The 27,958-nt window shown below is 41.1% G+C and overlaps 1 protein-coding gene across 2 annotated transcripts in view; it reads left to right on the plus strand.

Moving 5' to 3' along the window:
• LOC108895816 (neurexin-3b-beta) overlaps positions 1 to 27,651 on the plus strand; it is a 103,221-nt gene extending 75,570 nt beyond the window's left edge. Inside the window, exons 6-7 of one of the 2 annotated variants that reach the window (XM_018694751.2) lie at positions 14,368 to 14,446; positions 25,069 to 27,651. In XM_018694751.2, the coding sequence (XP_018550267.1) occupies positions 14,368 to 14,446; positions 25,069 to 26,054 (1,065 nt within the window). In that variant the 3' untranslated portion in view covers positions 26,055 to 27,651. The remainder of the gene's footprint in view (positions 1 to 14,367; positions 14,447 to 25,068) is intronic. The other variant, XM_018694752.2, reaches the window with a different exon arrangement.
• The last annotated feature ends 307 nt before the right edge of the window (positions 27,652 to 27,958 follow it).

Here is a 27,958-nt window from a genome sequence, read left to right on the forward strand (position 1 = left end):
GTTTTCTGCCACAGTCACAACAGTTTTGTTATTCCACATAACAGAATTCAGCACTCTTCTCACTGGGTTTGAGGTGGGTGGTGTTCTGTTGGAAAATTACAGTGTCACATACACTGTACCAATCAAAATTTGAATCAGTGAAACTGTGATGACAGGTAGTGGGTAAATTTGGTCACTGTCAATCAAATGTGATAAAACTATATCCACAGTCTTGATAAATTAGATAAGCTTAGTTAGTTTGAGAGTTGTTTTTTTAAGTTGAATTCTTAATAATTAATGACTAAAGATGTTTTATTTAACTTTGAATGTTTTTTTTTAGTCTTGAATATTTTATACAGAAACACTTAAGGTCTGAAGCCAAGTTTTCAGGTCTTCAGTTTTCAATTTATATATCTTAAAATTCCACTAAAAGAGTCAAATATGTCAGTCTTTAAAAAGCGAGTATTGAGAAGTCTTCAGTTAGCCACACAGAATATTTTGTTATCTGGTTTTCCATTAAGTCTGCTGCTGTCTGAGAGTCATGGAATGATTTTCAAAACCACTGTACCAGCAAATGTAATGAGGTGCCGGGTCATATGCGTTTCTTTATAAATATTATAAATGGTCCGAGACCTTCAATTAAATATGTCAACAAGCTGCCTCCTTCTGAACATCATGCCCACCGCCCACCCACACTCTTGCTGTCACAGCCTGCACATCTTCTGAAGATTCAACCCGAGTCATCATTCTCTGTTTTCATCCATTTAGCAGCTGGAACATTTCTTTGATCATGTACCTCAGAGGGGGGTGACTAATGCTAACCATGTCAACAACTGCCCCCGACTCTTCCCCATACACTGTATATAGCCATAATAATGTATGCACACAGAAAACATGGGAAGTTAATGTTACTTGTTGCTCTGTTGTATGTGAGTTTTGCACACTGAATTTCTTCTTTTTATCATGCAGAAGTAAAACTGAGAGGTTCAATGTGAACAAATCTCACACTCTTCAAAAAAAAAACCCTACTCTTCTCCATTCCATCATCATAAATATTAATTAGTTCTTTATTGACTTGGCAAAACAAGTAAATAAGGTTTAGAAAAGGAGTAATGCAGCGGCCAATATATATAAACAAGAGTAATGGAATAAATATTGTCCTGTTATAAACCTATTTACTTTAAGAGGTGTTTTAGTCTCACACGGACCCCTGCCTGCTTCTATCAAGCAACTTGTACTCACACAAGAAAAAAGAGTTTGACATCAGCTCTGTTGGCTGTCTGAGCGCCAGTGTTTACAAGTGGTTTGTGTTTAAATTTAAATGGCTTGACAATTATTTCTGAAGTTACACAACACTTGATTAAAATTCTACAAGTGACTTGCAGCATGAAAAGCAAGTAAAGAAGATAAGAGATGATCTCCCGTTAAAGGGGAACTCCACCAATTTTACACATCAAAGCATATTTGCAAGTCTTGTGGACTACTACTACAAATGTGAAAAAGAACATTATATAAAGCCTTTTGTGGCTCAAGAGGGAGCTGCATAAAATCGTTTAAATTGCCCAAAGTACATGAAAAGTACTTCCTACTTTAAGATTTTGCTAGTAGCCCTAGAGGCCAACCCCTCTAACCATGCTACTAGATGCCTTTGAGTACTGAGTGCTGATGAATAGCCAAAATTCTTTAAGGCAAATTCATTCACAAATCCTGCTGATCATCAATCTATTTGAGAGGTGATAGAAAAGCCTGTTTTACATTTGCTTATATTGGTAACCTGGAACATTTGGAAGCATACAACAACACAGACTTCATTTAGGGAAGGGTAAAAACTCAAATCATAAACTAAAACAGGTACAGCTCATAAAGTAGCTACCTCAGTCCTTCAGCGCTGCAGAATTCTGGTTGAACCAAAGAATGGATTTTACGCTTGCTGGTTTGATGCGGATAGTCATTTTGGGAATGCTCATTTATGCAAGGCTCTCATAGGAGATCAGCGTCTCTGGTTCTCAATTAACTCGCGCTGCTGGCCTGAGATGTTTGGGAACAATTAGGACGGGAGGCTGCAATCTAGAGTACCGTGGGGGAAAACAGCTGAGGGAGAGACACTGAAAGTGATTTGCATGGCTGCCGTGTTAAAGAAATTGCTCGCGTCCATCATCTTCAACTGGCCCAGTGCTCAGGAGACGGGAAAATGAGAGGTAAATTGTTTGTAGTTTAATTGGTCTTTTTTTCTGCTGAGAAGCGGGAAATAATACCATATCTGTGCACTTGGATACACAATCCATGATGACAATAATTTTACATTGAATGGACATGGATTTTTCTCTGGCACAGAGTGATTTCTGTATTTTCGTATTTCAAGGTGATTCTGATAGAATGAGGTGGATGTGAGGCACTTTTTCATTTTTTTTTTCATACTTTCCTTCATTATTATTATTAGGCCTTTAAGTAGTATTTGGCAATAAAGCCCACAAGTAACTTAGAAGTAGGCCCCCAATGTTATAGTGCTTCTTTTCTCTTAAGTATAACTTTGAAGTTACATCCACTTAATACCCATTGGCAGTTGCCATAGCGACCAAGGTCGAGCACCTCGTACAGATGCGATAAACAGAGACCTCAGCTAAGAGTGTAAACAGTCATAACATTACATCCCCCAGGGTCATTATTTGCACTCATCTCTTTCAAGAAAGATACAAGTCTTACAGAGAATATGCAGTCAACGTGACTTAGTTCAAACTTGATTTAATGTTTACAATTAGGTATCAAATTGAATCTTCACATACATATGAATGTGATGTGGTTCCAACAACCTTATTAAGTATGACATGGCACAATGGTTAAATACGGTTAACCAGGAAGGAATTCCTCTGAAGTGGATGCATTACACACTTTTGTTCCTCATCTTTTTCTTCCTTGACTGATTGAGCTTCAGTAAATGTTTCTGTCTAAGACATCTGGGTCTCTTAAACCTTCTTCCATCATCTCATATGAGTCCCATCACAGTGGATGGTTACGTGATTTAGAGAGGTGTGGTAATGTGCCACAAAGGTCATAAACCAAACCTGCTTGCTCTGTTGCTGGATGTGGTTTTGGATATTAAGCTACCATGATGCCCCTTCCCCCTCCTTTATTTTCCTTGACTTGCCTCTTTTACGCTGTCTGTCTTAAGTACATCAGGGATGTTGCTTAATGCCTGGGGATATATGATAATCACTGATTTATTCTCTCTTCAAGAGGTAGCGAGGAAGGTACTGTGCAGCATGCTGTGTCTCCACGTGGTAGTCTGCTAGATGATGTTTGATGAGCGTGTTCATCTGTCTGTTTGTCTGCTCGTATGTGTGAGCACACAGGTGTGTGTGAACGCGAGTGTGCGTAGGCAGCTGCGCTCCATTCGTCCACCTGCTGTCAGTCATCTTTTCTTTTCATTTAGTTAGTCTCTGTGATCACCCTCCCTCACAACCAGCGGCAAGACCTGCCAGGAATTGTGTAAAGGTCAAACTAGTGGACAGATGTTCCTTGGGATTGTTTTCTATTTTCATTTCTTTCATTTCCTTCTTTTTTTTCTTTCTTCATCAGCATCCCTCTTCCTACCTGTTTTTCTGGCTGCTCTGCTCAGCACCCTAGCTCCCAGTGAATTGTGGGAGATGAATGCTGGCAATCCGCTAGTTGCTCAGTAGGTCCAATTAGCAGACAGCAGAGTGATGGGGACCCTGCTGTTGTGTGTGGCTCATTAGAGGATACACACACGCACACACATCCATGCACACAGTTTGTCTCTTAATCTTTGTTTTACCAATCTGCATACATGCACAACCAATTTAAGCTACTGTAACGTGCATATATATGCGCACACACACACACACACACACACACTCAAAAATCAGTCAGCCATGTTGCAGCTACATACACTCACAATGTCAGAAAAAAACAGAAGTATCAGGAACTTCAGTATGTGCTGCCAAATACTCCCCCCTGCCATCAACATGACAAACTCATTCCAACACTGTCATGGATTGTCTGTCTTCTCTATTGCAGAGTGTGTATGCAACACTGTGATTCTCTTTATGAATTTTTCATGTCACTTGGTGTGCAAGAGAATATGTACATAGAGCTATTTCCATTAAACTTCTCTGTGTGAACATGTTTGTAGATGTTTGCAATTTCATGTCTGTAGATCATGTGTTCCTTGTGTATGTATGTGTGTGTGTGTGTGTTTGTGTGTGGGCTCAGGGGTAGTTTGTCTCTCAGTGTGTAAGAACCAGCAGCTAGCTCCAGGGGTTTTGAACCACAGGGGTTTCTGTAATGGATGTCCCCCATGCTTCACAACACAGCTTATATAGATCCCCAGGGAATGCTTGTGTGTGTGTATGCGTAAACCTGCTGTCTTGTCAGCCGCCACTGTCACGGCGGGGCACTCACACACAAAGGGGCAAGCAAACAGCACACATCGGTTACAGACACACACAGTGCGGTCTGTTTCTGAGCTGGCCGGCAGGACATCAGGACATGTTTCTGGGTGGTATACAGGCTCACCTCATGCTGTGCTGCTTCCAGAGATGGCTGACTGGTTATGACACAACTCAAGCAACAAAGTGACACCACCAGTTAAAAAACTCTGACAGTGTTTATGAAAGCCAGTTCCAACTATGCAAACTATTAAATGCAATGAACTTTCACTTTAACTTTAGTAAAGAGAATTTAAATGCCTTCTAATTATTCTGCATATCTGTCTTTGAGTTTAACAGAACAATTACAGATTAAAAAACATCCCAAATGTTATTCAAAGCCTTAAATATCAAATCCAGATTCTTCGTCTTTTGGTACAGATGTCATCTCTCCCTGAGCACATGCCAGTAGACTTACATGGATTATCAAAGTGGAACAGTCAGTATTAAATCCTGTGCCAAGCCATTTTAAAAAGTTGCGAGGTTGCTGTGAGATCCCACACTCATGGTGGTGTTTAATTAACTTTTTTCCAGCACAACGGTTCTGGGAACAAAACTATTAGAAAAGTTAAACTTCTACCGCCAGCATTTTTTTTCTTGAGCACTTTCTTGAAGTTACTCTATATGAGACTTGCTGCTTTTCCATTCAAAACCTGCACCAGTTATGTGCTTCTGCATCCCTCTGGCTTGGCACACAAGATTATGCTAGTTGTTTCTTCTTGTGTTTGGTTAGTTTACTTTTTTATGGGTACATGAATATTCCAACATTTTAGGAAATGTTCTTATTAAGGTTGCATGAGAAGATCAATATTAATATCATCTCTGTCTTCAACACAGAAATAGCTCAGTGATGTCATTAGCTTAGCTGTACACAAAGTCTAAAAGCAGGGGGAGACGGCTAACTTAGCTCTGTCTAATGAGTATTCCCACAATTCCACAGCTGTCATATTTATGTGTATTTAATTTATAGAAAATGAGACATAGTGGTTTACTTAAAACCAACAAAATTTGCATGATGTGGCATTTTTCTGCTTATTGCATTGCAGATCTCCTGTCCTCTTTAAGTAGCTAGCTCAAACATCACATAACTCTTAAATCTAGTTGACTCTTGCATGTGGCGATCACAAGCTTAATAGCTAACATGGCACAACATGCAAATGAAATGTTTTTGGAGTTGCTGAGAGACATATTTCTGTTTTTCTTTTTGATTTCCACTGCCTCGTCTTTGTACCAAGCTAGGCCAAACATATTTCAGTGATCTTGTTTATTGAACATGAAATATATATATATATATATATATATATATATATATATATATATATATATAAAAAACATTGGTTACTTCAACTAACTCTCTGTAAGACATCAAATTTCCCACAATCTTGAAGCACACCAGGAAGCATAGCAAGAGAAGCTGTCTGAGCTATGTAGTGTATATGATAATAAACTGTAACTTCGAGGTTCGACTTACAGCCGTGCTCACAGAGCTGGTGACTTATTCCGCCATGGGGGCAATGAATCTCTACACACCGCTGTACTGTGAATATATTTGCTGCCACCCTATGATATACACTTTCAGTGTGTGAATTTATGTCGGTCTGTGGGAGAGAAAGAGAGAGAGAGACTACATCTGTGCGAGGGTATTCAGGGATCTATATATGCAGTACTGTATCTGTGTGCACAGAATACACCATGTCTCTTCTAGAGTCAATAGGATTTAATTAAATATGTATCACACAACTACAGCCTTTGATGTTCCACAGCAATAATGTCTTCTGTTTCATTGCTCATCTGAGCTGTAAGCAAGGCCCAGTAATGTTTCTCCTTTGTGCCCGCAGAGAGTCGGTACAATCTACAATGAAACCTGTTGCTCTTAATTGCAAGGAGTGAAGAGTCATTGTAAAGATTCATATGTCTGTGTGCATGTGCATGCATGAGTAGTCATCCCTACATTTGTAAGCATGTGGAGGTGCTGCGGGAGGGCTCAGACATACAATATATTTTAAATAATTTCTCTGTTGGTTAGTGATTACGTTTCAACTTTCATCTTCTAAAAAGAGACTAAATCGAATGCTTAATTTGGTTTGTGCTCATTAGGAACTGAACCCAAATGGGACCTCCGGCTAATTTGGGAGACGTAAAGCTGCCAGCATCAGCCATTACATAACGCCTACATTGATTTGGTATTACAGCCTTGAAGTCATAATAGCCTTTGACTGTGAGAAATACAACAATATTGAAATGGATTGAAAAGGGAGCTCAAAATGTAGTCCACAAGGAGAGAGTGCAGTGTCCAATATCAGTTACTTGATTCAGACTTCACACATTCTCAATAGAAAGCCAATAGCTCTCCCAATTGAACATATTGTCTTACTTATTGATTGTATTGTTTCAATTAGTGAGGTCAACTGAGGTCTATTTATAAAGCCCATTGGCTCAAAAGCATGCCCCAAACAACAGTGCAAACACAACCCTTCCTAGATTTAGCTAATGAGCAAGCACTCAAACTGTGGATAATGCATTATTATAACAAGATACTATTACAACAACATTGTGTCAGATGTATTAAGTTATTGAATTCACTGGTGTCTTGAATTGGAAAGCAAATTAAAGCGCAATTATAGTGAAATGCCTGGATTAAGCGAGCCTAACAAACTAATCCAAAATTAAATTGGTCCATGAACTCAGAACTAATGTGATCGGACCCATTCAAGTCTCGTATATGTATATGTAATTATGTATATTCATGACTGCAACAGAAAATTCCTGAGGACATCAAGTGCAGATCATATCAATTCACAATGACAACAGAGATGTTAGAAGAATCTGATATAAACTTCAAACATATTGATTATTTATTATATTGATCATTTGTCTTTTCTACATTTTAGGGTGCAATAAGTGCATTGTATGTCAAGCTGTGATACCTGTAACTTGTAGTGTTTTATTGTGACTAAGCGGACTAACCTGCTTTATGAAACTGAATTTTGTCAAAATAAGCCTGATTTACTCTACTAATCCTGGTTCACCTCATAACTGTGATTCATGAAACACCCCCTCTGCTGGTCTTCAAGCTGGAATACTGTTACATTATTTTCATTTAGAGGACCAGTCTTGGCCAATGTCTTTTGATCCTCAGTAAAATTGAGCCCTTTCAATTCCTGTCCTGTCCTGACACCCCCCACCCCCACTCTTCCTCCCCAGTGCTCTCATCTTCTCTCTGCGTCCTCTTTGGTCACGGCTTTCAGTGTAGCTTGCCACCACATCCACATAAATTCCTCACTTCCTCTTTGAAGGGGAGAACCACAAACGGTAACACAAACCATAACTCAAGGCTGCTCCAATTTCACCTGAGGATGTCACGGACTTGCATAGAGAGAAGAAATTTCCTTCCGTCTCATGTCTGCTCGCCACGCATGTTCACCTCTTCCTGTCTCTCTCCCTGTGACCACCGCATACACCTTGCTCGATCTCACAGTTATTCTGTTGTTGTGTGTACATACGTGAGTGTTTGTCACAAGGCTTCCCTGATGACCTTGTACACTGCGGCAGGGGGGTGATTAAGGATCAGGGCCAAAGACCATTTCCTTTTCCATGGGAAGATGAATGACCCTGTTTGAAAGTGGCTGCCTATGGCCTCAGGGCAATTAGAGTTTGCTGTGAGCCAGCAACCCTCACTGCTCTGTGTGCAAAGGCAGGTCCTTGAGAAAAAGAGAAATACTGGCACATAACCCATTCTGCTGAAACCAACACACCACTGTGATGGTGAACAAATTAAATGCATTTTCTTTTTTCTTTTTTTTTCCCCTTTCCAGCTGTTTTCCCTCCTGCTCTCCTCACCCACCTCTCCCGCCCTCTTTCAATTTCTCCATAAACCTGGAAAGAAATAAAATGTGCTGACTACAGGAGGCTACTAAGAAAGGCCCACCGAGGGTGCTCATTCAAAATATCAATATTTGATCTTGGAAATCATTTAGCATGTGCGGCTTAGGCCCTACAAGTTGGTCTGGTGCTCATTATGTTGTAATTTATCCAGTACATTGAGGGAGAAGGTTAACAGCAGCACTTCCAGCCTATTTGCACAGCTTGTGTGTGCTTGCATCTTTCAACAATATCATTACTAATGAAGATTAAACATCATGATCAAATGTTTGATTAGACTCACGTCTGTGTGTTATTTTTAACATGAGTCTCCACTGCTACGTTCCACCCCCACATCATCATTCTCTTCTATTTTTTTTCTGATAAAGTGTCTTATCTGTCACAGAATGGGGAGCATGAGCAAAAAGAGTTGTGGCAGCCTATTGATAGGGATATGGCCTAGCGCCATTGATTCCCCTTGTAATACAAGCCTCTCCCTTGTCGGCCTGTCAAAGCCCAGATCAGACATGATAACGCGCACATCAGACAGCCGTCAATAGAAAGGCGAAGCTTCCGCCATGGAGATGACTATCTTATTTTGGTTCGAGGGCTGGTGGAGTGGGCGGAATGGAAACTGGCGAGATAGCGAGAAAGAGGAGATGGGAGTGGGAGTCAGTCTGACCTCTGATTTCTGTCACTTTTCTGGGCCATTTCTCAACCTGAAAAATAGTCTGCCGTATGTATCCCCCATCTAACGTGTGAAAAATATGTCCAAGGTGACCAAAGAGCACCTTGGGGAAGATGAAGTTGCTTTGAATTGTGTGTCTTTGATTTGCCCTTTCCTTCACGTCATCACTTTGATCTCTGAACATGCAACCACATTGGATATCCATGGCAACTGACTGCCAGGATAAGGCGCTTGAGGAAAATTGATTTGTTTGGGGTTTATTCCCATCAGTACTAAAAAAACTCAGCTTTAGCCATTGGGCACTGTGGCATTGTAAATAAACCAAATTGGGTTTGATAGCAGGGCTGTAATGTGGATCTATAATGTTGTGTCTCTTCTCTTATTCTCAATAGGCTTCGTTTCTCAGTGTTTCCTTCACCCTCCAGCCACAAAAACATGTGAAGGTCATTTGTTATGATAAGACCATGGTGCATTCAGGAGCAACCTCCCATGCCCTCCCTGATGATATGAGTCAGTGTACTGTACTTAAGCATGTGATGGCCCCCACCCCCACCCCCCTGCCTCTCGAAGACACAGCACTGTTCACACTCATATTTCATGTCATGTTTGCAACCCGGGGGCCATGGCTGCGTTTTAGCCTTTACACTGTTTTTACTGACCCAGGGGAGAACTATAGACAGTGGTCGAGTACATTATGTCTTTCTTTCACCCTGCCGAGCACAAGCTGTTGCTTTGATGTGACCGATCAAATCACCGTCATGCTCAGCAGAATATTCAACTGCAGCCAGAGCCGCAGATGCAGCAGCTGCTCCTGTTACCATCCATGTATTTGAAGAGTTTTACTCCAAGTTGAAACAACCCCTGTTTAATTCATATGATCCTTAGTTGACGGCTGTCAGCACACAATTAAATTATGGTCTGTCTTAAGAGATAGCTGTCAAAATTGCTCATTAGTTGTTAAAATTTAAACAGCTGTAGAAAAATAATAACATTTTCACAAAACTGTCAGATGAGTTCATGTCTTCTTTAAATTTAACAGTTAAGTCTGCAGTGGCTTCTTGTACAGCTCTTTGCATATGCTGTAAATGGCAAGTAGTGTTGGTTTAGCACACAGATGAGTTCATGTTTATTATTAGGCATAGGTGTGAAGACAGGGTGTGAATTTACTCTTGCTCCTACAGTATAGAATGTCTCAGTAGTTATACACTGTGTGAAAAATAATTAGAAATAATGAACAAATATTAGAAAATGGATTTTTTTTCTCAGTTCCTGTTTGAATCAGGTGGACTGTTCTATGCTGGAAAAGCTCGGCTGTATTAAACAGTAGCTTTTATTAGGCTGTGGAAGAAATCTTTTAGACAGGTTGCATTTATCTGCTTGATGTAGCGGAGTGTGGCGGCCTGCAGTGCTAATGCTGCGGCTTCTACCAGTACAGTGTTTCCTTGTTTCCTTCCCATCAGCACAGACCAGAGGAATGATTATCTCAACCAAAAGCATTTTGAATCTCCACATGAATATGTTTTTAAGACAGACTTTAAAAAAAATTTAGCATACCTGTTAGCAAATGAAACACAGCATTCACACACTTTAATTCAAGTTTTTACTTTACACTGTTTCATCACTTTGCAAATTGTAGTAAAATTAAACTCTGTGTACTAAAATATGGATGTCCTCTGGACGGACATGTCCTCTTTTTCCTGTGGCTTTTTAATAAAAGCAGTGTTGTTTCCCAGGCTTCAAGTTTATTGTTAATCAATCTTGCAGCCTCTTTGTTCACTCTGAGGTCAGGCCTGACTGGTGATGTAGCATGCACTTCATTCACTTGCAGAGGTAATTGCAGCTTCGCCTGTTAATGGTCTCTGCATTGCTGCTGGCTGATTCACAGTAGTCAGTCCAGAATTCCTGATTAAACACCACAGAAGCTTTGTCGAGACAGAGGCACCCCAGCATCTTTGAGCATTCTCCATTTTGTTTGTGTCAACACCGTCAGCTGCGAAACTAAAAGCTGTGTATTTTGAGACTTGTCTCCCAAGGAGGCTGTCTATCTTTATTGATCGCCCGTGTGATCCTTTTAGTTGATGTGCTGAAGTGGGCAGAGGTAAATGCTGTTTTAATGAAGTCTGGCTATTGATTTGGCTGTGGTGTTTGTTTGTGGGGTTAGGAATTTGAGCATCTCTTGAAGGCGGGGTAATCAGGATAATCAGGCATGATGCACATAGCCTGTGAGTTTTTATGTACTGAAATCATCGTGTATGATACACTGTCTTCACACACAGGAAGTCGAAGGCATACGCGCACATATTAAAGCTTCCCACACACAACAAACAGGCCTGTAAATCCCACCACCCAGACTCTCTTAAAAATGACGATGAGAGCGTTTGTTGAGAATAATTACACCAAAAAAGAAATCACTTTGCTGCCAAAATATATCCCACTCTGTGTTATGGAGATTTAGACAGAGAATTGGATTTCCCCAGCTGTGAAATCAGTTTCTGTAGTCCCGCTGGCCAACCGCATCATTATGCTATACCCCGCTGTAGGCTCCCATCACTGCACAAATGCAGCCTATGCCTTTTCCGCTCCATGAGCTCCCTTTGCATTTACAACATCTAGCCTCATGCCATATGTTATTATCGACGTCTCTCTGGTCGACTGAGAGAAGACTGTGAGCGCTGTGTGTCACTTCATTGGTTCTGCATTAGCCTAAATGCGGAAAAATGGCACCCTAAGCCCCTCATGAGAAGCGCTTCAATCTGAACCATTGTGACGGGCAGAGATACATCATGTGTTTATGAAAATGAATCAGGCACACATCTAGCAAATCTACAAATGTCAAACATCACACTTCAAAAGCTCTTTCAATTTCTCTGAGTGGAATCAAAGTTGGTTAGATGAGAGGGTCTCTTACTCCAAGTCTGTAGATGATTTTCAGTGAAATGGAAAGTGAATACATCATCGACTGGAGTATGTCCGTCTATCATTTAAATGCAACTTTTACAATACGTGAGCTGAGCTAGTCAGTCCTCCTCTTTAATGTGGATAGGCTCAAAGATGAAGTGCTTAATGATTTTCTCGCTGCAGGAGTTCTGCAGTGCCATTCAGGGCTTTGGCCTCTGTGTGCCAACAAGTCAAGAGAGGGCAGAGATTATAAACGTTTGTGATGAGGCTTACCTTGGGGGTAAAAGCCATGCTATTTGACCGTCATTACATTGATTAGCCTGACGCACCTTTTCTGACCCAGTTACAGCAATGTTAGTCCTTGTTGAACTGTTACTAAAGCTCCTTTCAGATTTGAAAGTTTGGGGGGGGTGTATGCCGTGGGATGTGCTGGCAAGCTGTTATCATGCACATGGAAAGATTGTGTAATAGCTAAACTAATTTGAAAAAATGTAAATTACGATTTAGGGGAAAAAAAGGCTGGGAACCACTGCCCTAATAAATGTTCTCATCATTTATTAGAATTCAAATTCTCATGTCTGTTTTTAGCCTATAATCTGGCAGAGCCCAGACATGGTTAATACAAAATAATATGTTGTGACTGTCATAAAACTCCTTTTTTCCCCACATTTTGTGAATTGCTGTACTGATACTGTCCGCATCTGAAAATTTAGGAAGAGTGATGGTCTGATGATTATAGTGATTTTCCAAGGGTTTTCTCTTCTTTATCCCAGCACATCCAAGGGAATCTAAATGAAAGCACATTTTTACAGCCTGATTTGACATGAGAAGAATCTTCCCTACAACTTAAACATGTCTCATTGCCACGTTTCATGGTTTATTCAACAGATTTTATTTCCTCTATGCATAAGAAATGAAAGAAATTACAAATGTATTACAGTGCTCTTAAGATGGTAGAACAAGATGCCTTTTAATATCGCTCTCCTCATATTTGATGTTTGTGTGTATGCACTTAAGTTACCAGTTTTTTGTTGTTGTTTTTTTTTTTTTTAAAGAGAAACCAGTTTACACTGGAAATCAGGGAGATTAATGTGTAAGGCTATGTGAAGCTGCTGCATCCAAGGCAAGGCAGTGAAAATGTTTGCTCTGTGCTCAGATGCTGTCGGCATCAGGTGCAGAGAAATGCAGCATGAATGGACAAGAGAAAGGCAGTGTTTTAAGTTGATCCTGGGTTATGGTGTGATGGTCTCAGGCTGAAATTGCTGGAACAGACTTTGAAGTGGCTTGAGTTTTTCATCTCTCTCTCTGTCTGTGTCCCTGCCTCCCACATCTGCCGCTATCATAATAACAAGCAATAACCCTCTTTCAGCAATAACCAAGACTTTTACGCCCATAATGTGGCTTCAATAAATAATGTCATGTTTACCGAGGGGCCATATTTTACAGCAATTTAGTTTACAGCCTCCCCTCTTGCTTCGTTTTTTGCCTCCTCGTGCTGGAGTACAGTACATAATGTGGTGCATAATGCACACTAGCACCAACACGCATTAACACATTATCAAATGTTCTGATACAGAAAATAGCACAGCCCATCATGCATAATCATAGAACACATTAGGAATATGCTTTGAAAAATCAACTTTTTCCCTAGGAGGTTTGGTAGACATGGATGTTGAACACGAGAATGTGGGCGGGTGGGTGTGTGTGCACATGGTAGAGGTGGACAGATTTCTCTGGGCCCTGTTGAAAGCAGCAGCACAAGCATGGGGGCGCGTTTCATTAGCCTGTCAAACTCAATGATATTTAGAGCCCCACACCCTCAGCCAGGACTGGAAAACTCAATCAGCGCTCTGATTTCATAACCCTGCTTGGTGACAGGGCTTATTTTATCGCCCCGCTGATTCATTCTAATAAACGCCGGCTGCCCAGCGCACCACCACTGAAATACAACCACCACCACCACACCACCCCCCGTCCTCCATGGGTCGACCCGAAAAAGGGAAGGGGTGGAGGGGGGCGTGAGGGGATAAATCAGAATTGTGGGAACTGGAGGGTGCAGATAATCCATCGCTGGTCCGGCTGTAGCTAGCAAGTCTGCCGCCCCATCCCTCCCTCCTTCTGCACCCTTTAGCACAAATCAGAAGTCGGGACGGTGTTGATCTGTGAGGGCTTGGTGGGGCCATTGATTGTGGACGACGGAGGAGGAGAGGGGCGATAAATAATCGGAGGCAGAGCGCGGAGGGTGAAGGAAAACAATTATCTGCGGAGGTGGAAAGCACATAAAGTGAAGAATGATAAACACTGTGAAATATGATTGACTCCAAGTGATATATGGAAGTCGAAGGACAGGCAGAGAGGTCTGTGTGTGCAGAGATATCCTTGAATGGAATGACTGTGTGCAAGTTGAGGACTCACTACACCGCCCCAGGCCTAACCACATTTTTCTGTGCGTGTGTCTGTGTGCGTGTGTGTTTGAATGTGTCTCTTTCTCCGCAGACGACAGATGACATTGTTTCGTCGGCGGAGTGCTCCAGCGATGACGAGGACCTGGAAGAGTGTGACTCCGGACATGCAGGTGGGATGGGTGTGTCGAGTTGTGCTTGCTCTGAACCTGGTCTATTTCTCCTTATCTTTTCTTTGATTTGCTACCGAGGAGCCTTTCCTCTTAGCATCATGTCCCATGGGAGCTTCAAGTGTAACTTCAAAAAGCCCTCCGAAAAGTAGCCACTGCGAGTAACATACACTAGTGTGAGGGGTATATCTAAGTGTATATCTAAAGTTGAAAGAATTCTTTGGAGATGGATGAAAGCAGTAAGAATTGAGTTTCTCTATCCTTAGCATGCTCTCTGCAGAAAGTCACATCTTTAACTTTAACTGTAAATAAGTAAATGCATACATCTTACAGTCAGCCACTGTAGTTAAAGCTCACACCTTTCATCTCTAAAACAAGTTACACTTAGCTATGGGGCCACTGGTTGCAGACATGACGAAGCGTTGATACTAATTTTGTTCTCTCAGCATTCGGTCGAGAGCAAAACTTTACTCAACAAAGTACGAAATTAGTATCAAGCCCCATGTCGCCCGCACTGATGCTTCAAAATGTATCTGTCCTGTACATGACGTTGATTTCCTCTTGCTGTGCGTGTGTGTGCGTCTCTCTTGACAGAGGATACATTTTGAGATTCTTTCGAGAACAAAGATGCTTTCAGCATAGATACTGTGATATGTAGCAGACTAACTGCAACAGAGCCTTTTCCTTCCTTCTCCTTCTTCTTCTCTTGTTTGTACCTCTGTTTCCTTCGTCGGAGGCTTGCCTTACCTGAAACATTCTAATAGAGAACAGATATCCTCGAATTTCTGTGCGCATCGTCTCTCTTCCCTCCTCCCTTTACTCACACAAACACACACATACACAAGAACACACACAGATCACTTTGTGATTAGATCAAAGTGATAAGACATTCACTCAGTGGAGTTTGGAAATAAAAGCAGAGCTGGAAATAAAACTGCAGTTTTAAAAGGAGTGGTTATTTTGAGGCAACTTGGGTTTGGACGACTTTTGAACAAGCGGCTGTCAATCATATTTGTGCCCAGGAGCAGTTGGCTTGTGTCCTAATAGTATGGAGTAAACTAGGAGAGTGTGAGCTGTTGAAACTGGCTCAGTGTGTGAAAATCGTCCCCCCTTAGGCACTCTGGCAATCATTAACAGCTCAGGCTATTTGATTGTTTCACTGTCCTTCAAAACGCCATCACAGCAGACTAATTGATGCTGCGTTAATCTGGCTAAATATGGCTCAGTTTAGCACCAAGCATATGTCCACTTTTCACAGCTAATGATAAGCCTAAACTAAAACAATGCGTTGCCCTTTCACTTTGTTACGTGCGCTCGCAGAACATAACAGATAATCGAGCATTTATTTATTTCTCTCGGAAATGAGGTCTTTCCGTGTAATTTAGTAGATATTCTGCTAGTAATTTTACCATTTTCCTCCAATCTGTGAAAGGAACTCATTTACTATGAGGCCTTATCACACTGTAATAGCGTTTGTTTCCTTGAAATTATGACCACATTTAGGTCCTTGTGCTTATGGCTTTTTGATGTGAAGAGAAAGCCATTTTCTCCGTGCCTTCATGCAGTATTTAGGTGCTTTATCTATAAGCATGAGTTGCTTTCTTAAGTCAGAGATTATTGAAATTGAATGGGCAATTTTTTTACGGCTCATGTGTTTCGCCTTACGTGTCTTGACTATTAAAACCTCAAACCCAAGTATTCTCAAAAGTGGAAGTGCAACAAAAGTTTTTACTAAGAGAACATGGTACCCTCCCCTCATATAGTGGCAACATATGTAGTCATACACACTCATACATACTGTACATTTCACCATGTTGACACAGAAATTCATATCCTCATTCCTTGCCCCGCTTCCAGTCGTATGAACAGTTGCATGACATGATGTTGATTTCTTTTCTGTTGCATTTTGTTTGGTTTTTTCTCCTGTGATGCACATATGAACATCTCTCTTCTGTATCGATTTGGACCCAGCTGCTGGGTTGCTTAAGATTTGAGCTTTTTGTTTTTGCTTTACTTTGGGGCCGGGGTGGGTTGAGTGGGGTGATTTTTATTTTCTTGTTTTGTTGTGGTTGTTTTTATTATTTTTTTTCTTTGGTGTCCTCCTCATCATCCGTCGTCCATCCTCCAAGCAAGGATAGAGCCGCTCCTCCCGTTTTTGCCTCATCTTGTGCCGCATGAACTTTTGGTGGTTGGAAAATTCAAAGTTCTCCTCCTCATCAAGTTTGTGTTTATTTTTTTGTGCCATATGGCTTCTAAAGAAACATCCTCCCCCCATTTTCGATACAACATAGGGAAATGAACGGCAACAAAATCTTTTCTTGCCATCATCCTTTTTTTGGCCTTGTGCAGGCAACCCCATTCTGTCTCAAGAAAGTTGTGTGTGAAAGAATGACTCCCTGTCTCCCCTCCCGAGCGTTAAACCCCCCACCCCTCCCCCTTCCATCCCGACTCACCCACCTTCTTTCTTTTAGCCTTTCTGCATATACATGTCTGTTTGAATGCAGATGGCATAAAAAGACTTTTATTGCCACAAAGTATATCTGTTTTTCTATTCTATCTGTTGCTCCAAGTAGAAGGCATTTGTGGCATGCACACTGTACTGGACTGTACCGCAGCTCTATAGACTAACTAATAATCCTCTCCCCCCACTCCCCTGCTTTTGCATGAATATGATTGGCATCCATTTTGTGTGCTGCTTCTTCTCCACCCATAAGTCTCAGGCTAACCCCCAGCTGGCTTCTAATACATGTTCAGTGTATGTTCGGGGCTACAGCGGTGGGCCTGCACCGCCGCTGTTCCCCGCCGCAGCTCCTCCCTCAGAGGCGTGTTGTGCGTGTGCTTGTGCCTGCTGTCTCTGTCTGTGCTCCGTCTGTGTCTGCTAAACAGCCTGTCTTGTCTGCTGTACGTGGTAGTCTCGTGGTTGTGTTGTCTGTGTGTTTAATAAAACTGTTAAACCTTACCTTTTCCCTTTATCCCATGTGAGTTCCACAAGAGAGCAAATAAGGAGTGTGCAGTGATTCTTGACAGTCCTCTAAATACGAACTAACTATACACAGAAATGCACTAGCCAGTAAAAAACTGCTACCTGGAAATGACTGATGCAATATAAAAGATGCTCAGTTTAGACAGCGGCAAAGTCAATTTATGATTTAATTTCACAGCGATTAACAGTGTTGCAGCTTGTCATTACCATGTAATCAGAGCAATTTTGCAATTAATATGTAATTATATTGTAGTAATTGATGCAAATTATCTTTATAAATCCACAAGTACAAATCAGAATGTTTGATTTGTACATACAGTACCTACGAGTTGCTAAAATAAGACATTAACATTGGTTAGACCTGATAAAAATAATTTGTTCTGACTTTAGAGTCATAACATGTAAAAACTTTAACTAGCACTAACCAATGTTAAAAATGGACAAGTGCGTGATGAGAGATCTTTGTCACAGCAGACAGTTTGACCTGTTACAGCAGGAAAAGCACAGAGCTGTTACTAATAACATTTGGCTTTGTTCCATTTTACTCTTGTGGTGCCAGTAAACTGTCTCAGGGAGACCGTATGCACAATCCCCAGGAGAAACACACAAGTGGAATGGAGGCATCATTATTGTTACTACTTACACCTGTGTTATTTTCTGCCACAGCAGTTCAATATGTCTGCCATGAGAAAGGTATACTGCAGTGGCGCCACTGCAAATTGAGAAGTGTTGTATGAAAAGTACCTGTAATATGCACAAAGAAGTGCTCAAAACCAAATGATAAAAATAGTCCTGGTCAAGGCCTTCCAAAATGACCCATAAAAACATTTTTTAACCTGAATCATCTTTGTATAGAAGTTTGGTTAAATTTGCAGAATTACAGCCATGTGGCTAAAGGCGCTGTGACTGATATTCTTGTAATAACAAGTGACCATATTTAAAATGAAAGAGTTGCTCATGGTGACAAACCTATAGAGAATTATTATCCTACTCTGAACTTCACTTCAGCTGTATGGAGCATTTTAGCTTCTTTCAGCTCATTGTTTTAGTTTTACTCCCAGCAACCTGTTTTGGTTCATTCTCACAGCTCTCATCAGCATTTTTCTCCAGATGCAGCTGTTTTCAGATAAACCCACTGCACACCACCCAACTAATGCAAAAAACAAAGCAGCATGGCAGCTTGTTGACTAGCTTTAAAACATAGTTAAGCATATAGCAGCTAAAGAGCCAGATGGTTTTCTCCAGAGTTGGCGGAGACCAAATCAGAGCTAAAAGGAGAGTGAGTACTGGACTTACATTCAGCAGGTGGCCAGAAAATATGACTCTAAATAAATGAAAATGTTGCTCCCTGTTTTTTTCTGGATTAGTAAGTTGGCAGCTGTTAACACATTTTCTATATCTACTTTAGAAGATGATAATATGTCAGTGTTGTGTTTACAGCTTGTTTTGTTGCCCCTGAGTGGCCAAATAAATCAAGTTGAGAATTAGGGGAAGGTTGTTGTCATCGATAAAGGGAACAGACACTGACTGTTGGGAAAAGGGACACAAACCCTGGTGGATGGGTGTATGCTTTGTATGCCCATCCATCACCCCAGCTTCCACACCCTTACTTTTTGCTATGCTATAAAAACATCAGACTACTTCCTGCATTGCTACTGAGCATTAATATACAGGTAGGTTGCTTCAGTCTGTTTGAACAAACAACCAGCACTGTCATTTTTCCAGGGAAGACAACCCTTCCACAAATCTCTGCCAACAGGGTAACTGTTGCACTGTTCGTGGCAGTCAAATAGATTGTAAAATGATTGTGTATTTAATAAAAGGGCCATAAATGGTCTGGCATGCACCATTACCCTGTCAGCCTTTGATGAAGTGGAACACAGATCAAACAGATGTAACATATTTATAGGTGTCTCCCTCATCTCGTTGGCCTTGGGTGGCTCAAATGGAGAGTCAGAGACTCAAATTAATGTTAGACCGGAAGCATGGCTGTAATATTGTGTGATTTCTTCATTGCTGTATATGAAGAGCCACATGTAGGGTACAGAATGAAGTACGATAGGAATGGATCACTGAGTTTCCTTGTGGCGTCAGCTATGGCTTCCGTCAAGCCCCATCGGGCCAGCTGTCACTTCAACACAGGCCTCAGATCAGTTTAAAGGTTATTCAGCTGACACATGTCCACCGAGTGCAGAGGTGCAGCTAATGGCTGTACAGCAAATCGACCGGCTGACAGGGGCGAGTCGCCATGCCTGCTGGAGATGCCAGTTTAATACGCCAGACTGCCCTCGGCCACATGATGACGGATTAAGAGCTATCTGCCATGCGCTGTGGCTTCAGGACACCCCGGAAGAGAGCTCTTCCCCCAGCCCAGCCAGAGGTGGTTTGTGCATCCTTACAGGACAGTCCTCTATGCTCACTGGAGCTGTGAGTGGGACATCGTTCAACCTTTTGGACAGAAATGAATGTCCATCAGTGAGAAATTAGCCTTCTCTTGGCAGGGGTGTGCACAGGCAAGATAAGATAATTTAATGGTATGGTAAAGTGCTTGGCTTTTTCAGGTACATGTTTCTAGAGTACTCAGCCATTGCACAGTGCACCAATATAATCCCTGGCATGTCCCTTTAAGTGTGTCCACACTGAGATTCTGTGTGTTGCTGGCTCTCTGGTAATCAGCTCCCTACCTGTAGTGGGTAGAGGTGAATGAATCTGCTACAGCAGGTCTCTGGGTACAATACATGCAGCTACAATGGGATTTCAGGGCCCCAAACCACTGACTCACCTGCAATTTGCAGCGTCGAAATCCCATTGACTCAGTTCATCCATGGTTGGTGCTGGTGCGCCGGCTTTCCGCTTTTATGGTGTAGCGTCGTCAAATCCCTGACACACCGTCGGGATTCATCTCCATTTGGAAGCCTCAGCAAACGTTGGATGGACACGGGGATCAGGCCAGGAGAGAGAAGAGAGAGGGAGGGGAGGAAAGTGAAGAGAAAGTGCTGCTCTGAGATTTCTGCATCTGTAGCCTCCAAGCTGCTGAGGTAGTCAGTCAATCAGCCATTTAGTAGTAACTATATTTACTTTAATTCTGCTTCAAAAGCCAGCGCAGCCATACATGGTAGGATGAAAAGGGGGATGGCTTTAAAATTCACTTTCTTTCATGCTCTAATTTTGTAGATCAGGTTTTTTTTATTGAATCAAAGGCTAGTAAGTCAGCACAAGAAACACTTATTAATCAGAAGTCTTCCCGTTTTGTCTGAAAAGAAAGAAAACTAGAAAACTGTCTAACTGGCTGTAGGTCTAGCAGAGTGGAGAATTATTTGCCAGGGAGGAAGGGGCTTAGAATAAAATCCCCCATCCATCTTGACTATGGCAGAAAACAAATGCAATCTGGTTAAGCAAACCCATTAGAAACCACATTGTTTGTCCACTTCAGAAAATGCAGCAAGATGTGCAGCGCTTGTGCAAGAGCTTACATAGGATTAAAGTGTTTACCAAAACATCAAGGTCCTCTGCACTGACTTTACTGGAGACCCTTAACTGCAGCAGTTACCCTCCCATCCGAGTGTTTTGTTGATATAGCGCAAAGCTAACAGTCGCCGAAAGCTGTTAGCCAAGAATGGAGCAAAAGGATGCAAACAAGGCCAAGACAACAAGGGCAGAGCTAGATAAATAGAGCCTCGGTGAAATCACTTACTCTGTGCTGCCCTTGTTTATTTAACAAGGCAAGGAGTTTTGCTCAGTCATTGGAATATTATCACAGCCATGCAACAAGAGCATTTGATGTTAGTCAAAGAGAAGATCACACACTACATTCACACAGTAAAAAGTCACTCTATATCATGTCAGACATTACCGCATTCTCTGGAGCATGGTTAGATAGTCAGGAAATTCACATTTAACACGTCAGTGTTGATAATACACAGTCTGTGCAGCGTGACAGATGCCATATTTCCTCAATAATGCTTAACTCATAGAACCGGTTTTGCTAAATGAATGAGTTTTCTGTAAGCAGTCTGCAGAGGAGGAACCAAAACCTGATAAATGTGCCTCTCACATCTCCTTAAACTCACCAGAGGCACAAATAAAGCTGCCACCCTGTGCCCTCTTGTGGAACTCCTTCCCAACACAGTGCTTATCTGTCAAACGAAGGCTGTTGGTTATGCACATAACACCAAGCATCTAAACATTTGATTAAAAAGTAGCTCATTAATTATCAATCTACTCCTCCTTTTGATTAATTAGCGAATGCGGTGGAGCTAAATGCCACATAATGTTGGTTATATATCACCCACGGTGCACCTTCTCCCCCTGTTAACTGCTGATGAATGGTTTCTTTGCCTGAGAGAATATCCTACAGCCCTTTGGTGGCAGTGACCTTCTACTGACCTTTGACCCCCTTCTTAAGCCCCCTTCCCCTACCTGACCCCTGGCTTGCTGTATTGTTATTGTATATTACTCTCCCTAAATGCAACTTACTTAAGCATGCATTAACCCAACTTCTTATAGTGGAACTAAAATCCAAAATAAAACCATGTCTGATTTACCTCTCTTTCTCTGACGTACATCCAGATTGCACGCCCTGTCCTGTCTTTTAAAATACTAACAAGAGAAATGTATTGAAGTAACTAATAATAAAGAGTTTATTATTAGTTAAGTGAAGGTGGTGACACTTTGCCTATAAACTGTCCCCCTCTCTTTGTCTGCCTCAGTGTGTGCTTTCTGGTTGTTCATCTTTGATAGTGTGAGAAATTTAATGCCTTTCTTTCTTGCTTGCCAATCTGTTTTATTTTTTATTTTTGTCTTTTTTTTTTGTACATATATGTTAATATACATATATGTGTATCTCTCTGTTTCTTTTCTGAAAATGTTCAAATTTTAACTATCTGCTAATTTGCTAAGAACTATTGCCAATGTTTTGATGATTTTCTCCCTAATTAGAATGATGCTTCCTCTTTTCTCTATGAAGTAATTGCCATTTAATAAACAGCAGGAGGTTATTAAGATTGGGTATCAAAACAACACAGTTGTATTGGAATTTCAAATTTGTGTCTTCATAGAGAAAAAAGAGAAGCCACCTCCAAAGTAGACCCTCACCACTATCTGTGAAAACTGTTCCAAACTGTTTCTATGCTGATCTTTAATATTCTCCTGTTATTTAATAGCTATCTCTGATTGAAATTTGGATTTAATCAATGAATGAGTCGATTAATTTTTGTGCATGGCAAAGAAGTTGCAGCTTAGGGTTTGTAAAACTGTCAGTGTTGAGAGTGCTGTTCTCTTTTGTAGATGGGCATGTATATGCTCATTGTTTGTATATCCCCATCCCTTCCTTACAGCCAAAAGCTCTAATGCCGCCCGACCGCTTCGTGCCGCCTTTACATGGACATGGCAACTGATGTACACGTTCACCCCCATCTATGTCATTTCCTTCCTAGTATGTTCATAGGTCCCACCCCGTCTCACACTCCCTGCTCCCAAACCCTTTACGTAAAGATTCTAAGATATGTACAGTCATCCATTTGTTCATTACTGATGAACATGTTAAAGTCGAGCAAAAAAAAAAAAAAAAAAAGAGTCATCTAATCAGGCTGTAGATATTTATGGAGAGACTTATCTATCAAAGCAAGAATTATAGGCATACAGTTTTCTTTTTTATACAAAACTAAAAGATTATCAAAAAAAAGAGATATCCTGAACAGAATGGTGAAGATTATTTTTCATGTCATGATGTGTGGATGTATGTGTTGTTGCCTCCCTGTACCATCCTGTCTAAAAAGAGAAATATATACTAATTAATCAGAAATTGTTAAAACGAAACTAACCTAACTTGTCCAAAGGCATTCTTACACAACTTTCTTTTGTAAATTTTTTTTTTCTTCCTGCCAAAATCATGCGGGCAATTTGTTGATGTAAGTTGACAAAACTGATGGTATGCTTTCTTCCTTTGAAAACTGTTATTTTTTTCTTTTTTGTAGGCTTTTATGATTTTCCAAGCTGACTTTGGTTTTGTTTTTTTTACCTGTTTTTTCTACTTACTTATTACTAATCCCTTTCTGGATAGCTCTATCTGTGGCTTTACTTTGTGAATGTTTTTTACAATGTTTGCTCTAACTCTGAACTCTTTTTGCAATGCCTTAATTATTATTTCAGTTTCCTTCATTTCTGTTGTGTTCTCTTTCTTTATTGTTCCAAAAGGTTTGCATCTCTTTATAGTGCCCTGTTTGTGAGCCTTTGCAATGTACAAGCAAGCCACTTTGGCAAGAGGATAAGCAGCTTCAATAGACATCTGAATGTTTCAGATTCTTTGTCGTTCTCAAACAATGGGTTCAGCCAATAAAACACATAGCATCAAGTTTTCCAAAACTGATTTATTATAAATGGGTGGATGTAGAAATGTTTTTAGATCTGACTCTGACTCTTAAGTCTGACTCTGTCAAATAATATTGTATTATCACAATTACATGTAAGATTCTGCCATCAAATGGTACAGATCAGCAAACATTCAGGTGTCATTGAACTGCCCGGTGACTTTGTGCCATTGTGGTAACTGTAGGGGTCAAAAGGCAAGAGGCTAGGGCAAATAGGGGAGCCCACTAATGCTGAGAGAGAACAGTCCCCTCAGTTTTTTCAGGACAACTTGTGAGTGGTGACTTTTTACTGGTACAGTTTTCCTTTTTAGATCAGTGTGTGACCCTCTAATGGACCTAAAGTACCAGTCAGGTTTTTAAGAGGCTCAAAGCACCGTTTTTTGGACTAAGGGCACACCCAGTCCATGAACATTACCTTTTGCTTACTATTTTTCTGTCATTTTTCAGCTTTATGATGCAGTAGTTGTTAGTATTTGTTGGCTCATGTAGGTCAGCAAGGTTAAAAAGTGCCTCTTTTAGCAGCTATATGAAATACACTTACAAACAGTTTCTCATTTCAGACTTAGTTAACTTGCTTTCAGGCCCACTGGCTTGGACTTGAATTGCAAACAAATGCTAATACCCTCTGCTCCTTTTTATCCACAGAGCGCATCTTTTGGTGCTCATAGTTTTTTAATGGACTAAAAAGGATTTACACTTGAAGATAAATGAAACAAGCCTCTTAAAAGCCTCAGTTTATGTAGAGAAATATGCAGCAGTATCAGACAGAATTAAATATGGGGCCAAAACTGTGTGACATGTAGACATACAGTAATACATATTTTTTATATACAGTCATGACCAATTCTGAATATACATGCAGCACATAGAACATATAATAACCATGACCAGTTCATAGTGCAGTATAAATGGAGCTCTGATAAAGCATACTGCTATCTGAGAAGGTGTAGGATACTGTATGTATGAGGAGTCAGTTTACTGTGGCTCACCCTTGTGCATCCCTCAAAGCCTTTTGATGCAATGTATACTTTATTTATGGCTGTTGTTTTCTTTCAGTTTGGGTCTTGTTTGGTTCTGAGTTTCATTGTTTTTGCACTGGTACAGTATTTTCTGTTCTTTCTTTCTTTGTTTCTCTTCAGTTCATTTCCTCCCTATGTTGAGCTTTGCTTTTTACGTTCTTTGGTTACCGATTCTTTTGGTGTTTGCTTCTTGGCTTTCTGCCGAAAGACTTTCTGCCCTTTCACTGGTGTCTGTTTCTCTCTTTCACCTTCCAGGAGGGGAGCTAGTCATCCCCGTGCTAGTCGAGGACCCCATAGACATCCCTTCTGTATCCACCCGTTCTCCTTTCATCCCCCTCCCCCCAACCCTCCGCCCTGTCCTCACCATTATTGAGACCACCAAAGAATCCTTGGCCATGGCCACTGAGGCGGGGGTACCTTGCTTGTCGGACCGAGGCAGCGATGATTGTGATGATGGTGATGGTGGTGATGATGGTGATGATGATGATGATGATGGCATGGTGATTTCGGGGTTTGGCTCTGGCGAAGCTTTCGACTCTAGCCTGCCCCCGACTGACGATGAAGATTTTTACACCACCTTCTCCCTGGTAACAGATAAGATCTTGACCACATCGGCCTATGAAGGTGGCTACAAAGCCCTCGCACCCAAGTGGGAGGCCAAGGACTTGAGGCCTAGCAAAGCCTCTGAGGCAGGTAGGACTACACCCACCTCGCCATTGCCCGACCTCCGGGGCACGCCACCGGCGGCAGTCCCCTCGGACACGCCACCCAAGCTGCCCGCCGGGAAAATGAACAACCGCGAGGTAAAACCCCCGCAGCCAGACATAGTCCTGCTGCCCCTGCCCACGTCCTTCGATCTGGACGGCACCAAGCCACGGGGACCCTTCATCACCTCGCCCATGCTGCGCACTGTGCCTGCGGCCTTGCCCACGGTGCCCGGCGTGGTGCGGCGGGTGCCCCCAGGGGCCTCAGAGGTGATCCGAGAATCCAGCAGTACCACGGGCATGGTGGTGGGCATTGTCTCAGCCGCTGCCCTCTGCATCCTCATCCTCCTCTACGCCATGTACAAGTACAGGAACAGGGACGAGGGTTCCTACCAGGTGGACGAGACGCGCAACTACATCAGCAACTCGGCGCAAACCAATGGTGCTGTGGTGAAGGATAAAACACCCAGCGGCAGCGCCAAAGGCAGCGCCAGTAGCAAGAGACCGAAAGACAAGGACAAGGAATATTATGTATAGAAATCAAGTCATTTCCCAACACATAAAAAATAGACTGTTTGGAACAAAGTTATAAACATTTTGACAGTACCATATTGGCAACTGTGATTTAAAAAGGATGAAATCTCCTGAGAACTCAAGACTTATTGAGTCACTGAAACATTAACAAAAGAACTTTGGCTTATGGAAGCACACTTACTATTGTAAGCATTTTGGAGAGACAATGCAGTACAACTTCGCCAGGACTCAACGTGGACCTTTTTAAGGAGTCCCTGCTGGAGACATCTGGCAGTGTGAATAACATCATTCTAACATCCACACGACCCCAAGTGACTGTCAAGAGGTGTGTGATCCTAGGAGTTCTAATGACCTTGTCCATTGTAACCCTGTAAAATACGATCACTGTCATTTCAGCCATTCTGAGCATGCATGTGAGGTGTATGTGACGTGGTGCTGGCATCTGTGTAAGTGAGGGACCTCAAGAAACAATGATTGTTGGGAAAGTTGGAAGTCAAAAACATGATTTCGCATCACAAACCGTTTCATTAAATGTAGCTTTCATGGATGCGATATGAGGTAAAGTATATGTGTACTTAAAGATGTCTTTTTATTTCTCTTTTTCCATTTGTTTTTTTTTATTTATTCATTCAGTAATTTATTTATTGACTTTAGGTCTTTTGTTTTTTTGAAGGATGATGTCCAGTCAGGGTTGACTAGGCAGTGCTCAGTAACCGCTCAGCAGGATGTGATACAGTAATGTATCTCAATATTTTTCTCTCCCTCCCTCACGCCTCAGCTAAGGCTTGGAACTGCTATGCATGGCATCCAAATTCTAGATGGTGTTCAAGCGTGCAAAAGTGGATCCACCAGGCAAATTGCACAATACAATGTTATTTCTCTGAATTTTAAATCTCTGATAGCATTTTCCTTTTCTTTCATTTCATTTTTTTTTTTTTCAGTTTTGTCCAGTTTTTTCTTTACTCTTACTGAGACGCTGTGGCAAAATGCAGTATCATAATTTGTGTCTGGCGGAGATTTAATTGTTGCAATCTAGAAAAAAAAAAGGAAAAAAAATCCAGGCTAAAGACTTAACTCCAGTGTGAACAAGTGTGATTCTATCTGTTGTCACAGACGACTGTGTCAAAAACAGCAAATATGTTTACATATTTTATTACATCATAGCCGTTGTGCTTTGCAGGTCAATATTGTACAGAAAATTCAAGTTTCTGTTCAGTTTTTTTAAACCCTCTTCTTGTATAGACAGACCATTTGATTTGATTTTTCTGCTGTAGCAACATGACAAAAAAATCATTTTTATTCTTTTGCCAGGGACGCCTGGAGATAAAAAAAAAAAAAAAAAATGATGTGCACAGGAACATTTGTTTAGGCAGGAGCAACTGTTGTTAGATTAGAAGTCTAGTCTTTCTGGATGGTGTTTCTCTTCAGTCGCATGAATATTTGACCATTGGAAGCTGTCAAGTCAAATAGAAAACACCTCCCTCAGATCTTGTATTAGGGACTCCTCTCCCTATTTTGAAATTACTTTCATCATGTTATTTATTTTTTTATTGGAAATTTAAAAAAACAGAACAAGAGAATAAAGACAGATTATTATGGATTTGGAGATCTATTGCTAGCACCTTACTGACTTACAGGTGTTTTTTTGTTTTGTTTCTTTTCTTCCTTTATTTATTTTTTTTAACTGTGTCAATGTTCTTGTCTGCTCAATTTGTCTTTTTGCATTTTGATTTTTTTCTGTTACTGTGTAGCTTATTTATGTCTCATTTTTACTACATTATCTTCTGGCAATATGTTGTTTTTTATGTCATTATTTATTGCTGAAATTATTTGTTCTCATTCATTTTCATGCAGAATCAGTCAGTGTGTATGTTCACTTTGATTTTTTGTGTTGGTACTTGGCTTTT

Source organism: Lates calcarifer, linkage group LG7_1 (genome assembly GCF_001640805.2).
Source record: "Lates calcarifer isolate ASB-BC8 linkage group LG7_1, TLL_Latcal_v3, whole genome shotgun sequence".
Lineage (NCBI taxonomy): Eukaryota > Metazoa > Chordata > Actinopteri > Centropomidae > Lates > Lates calcarifer.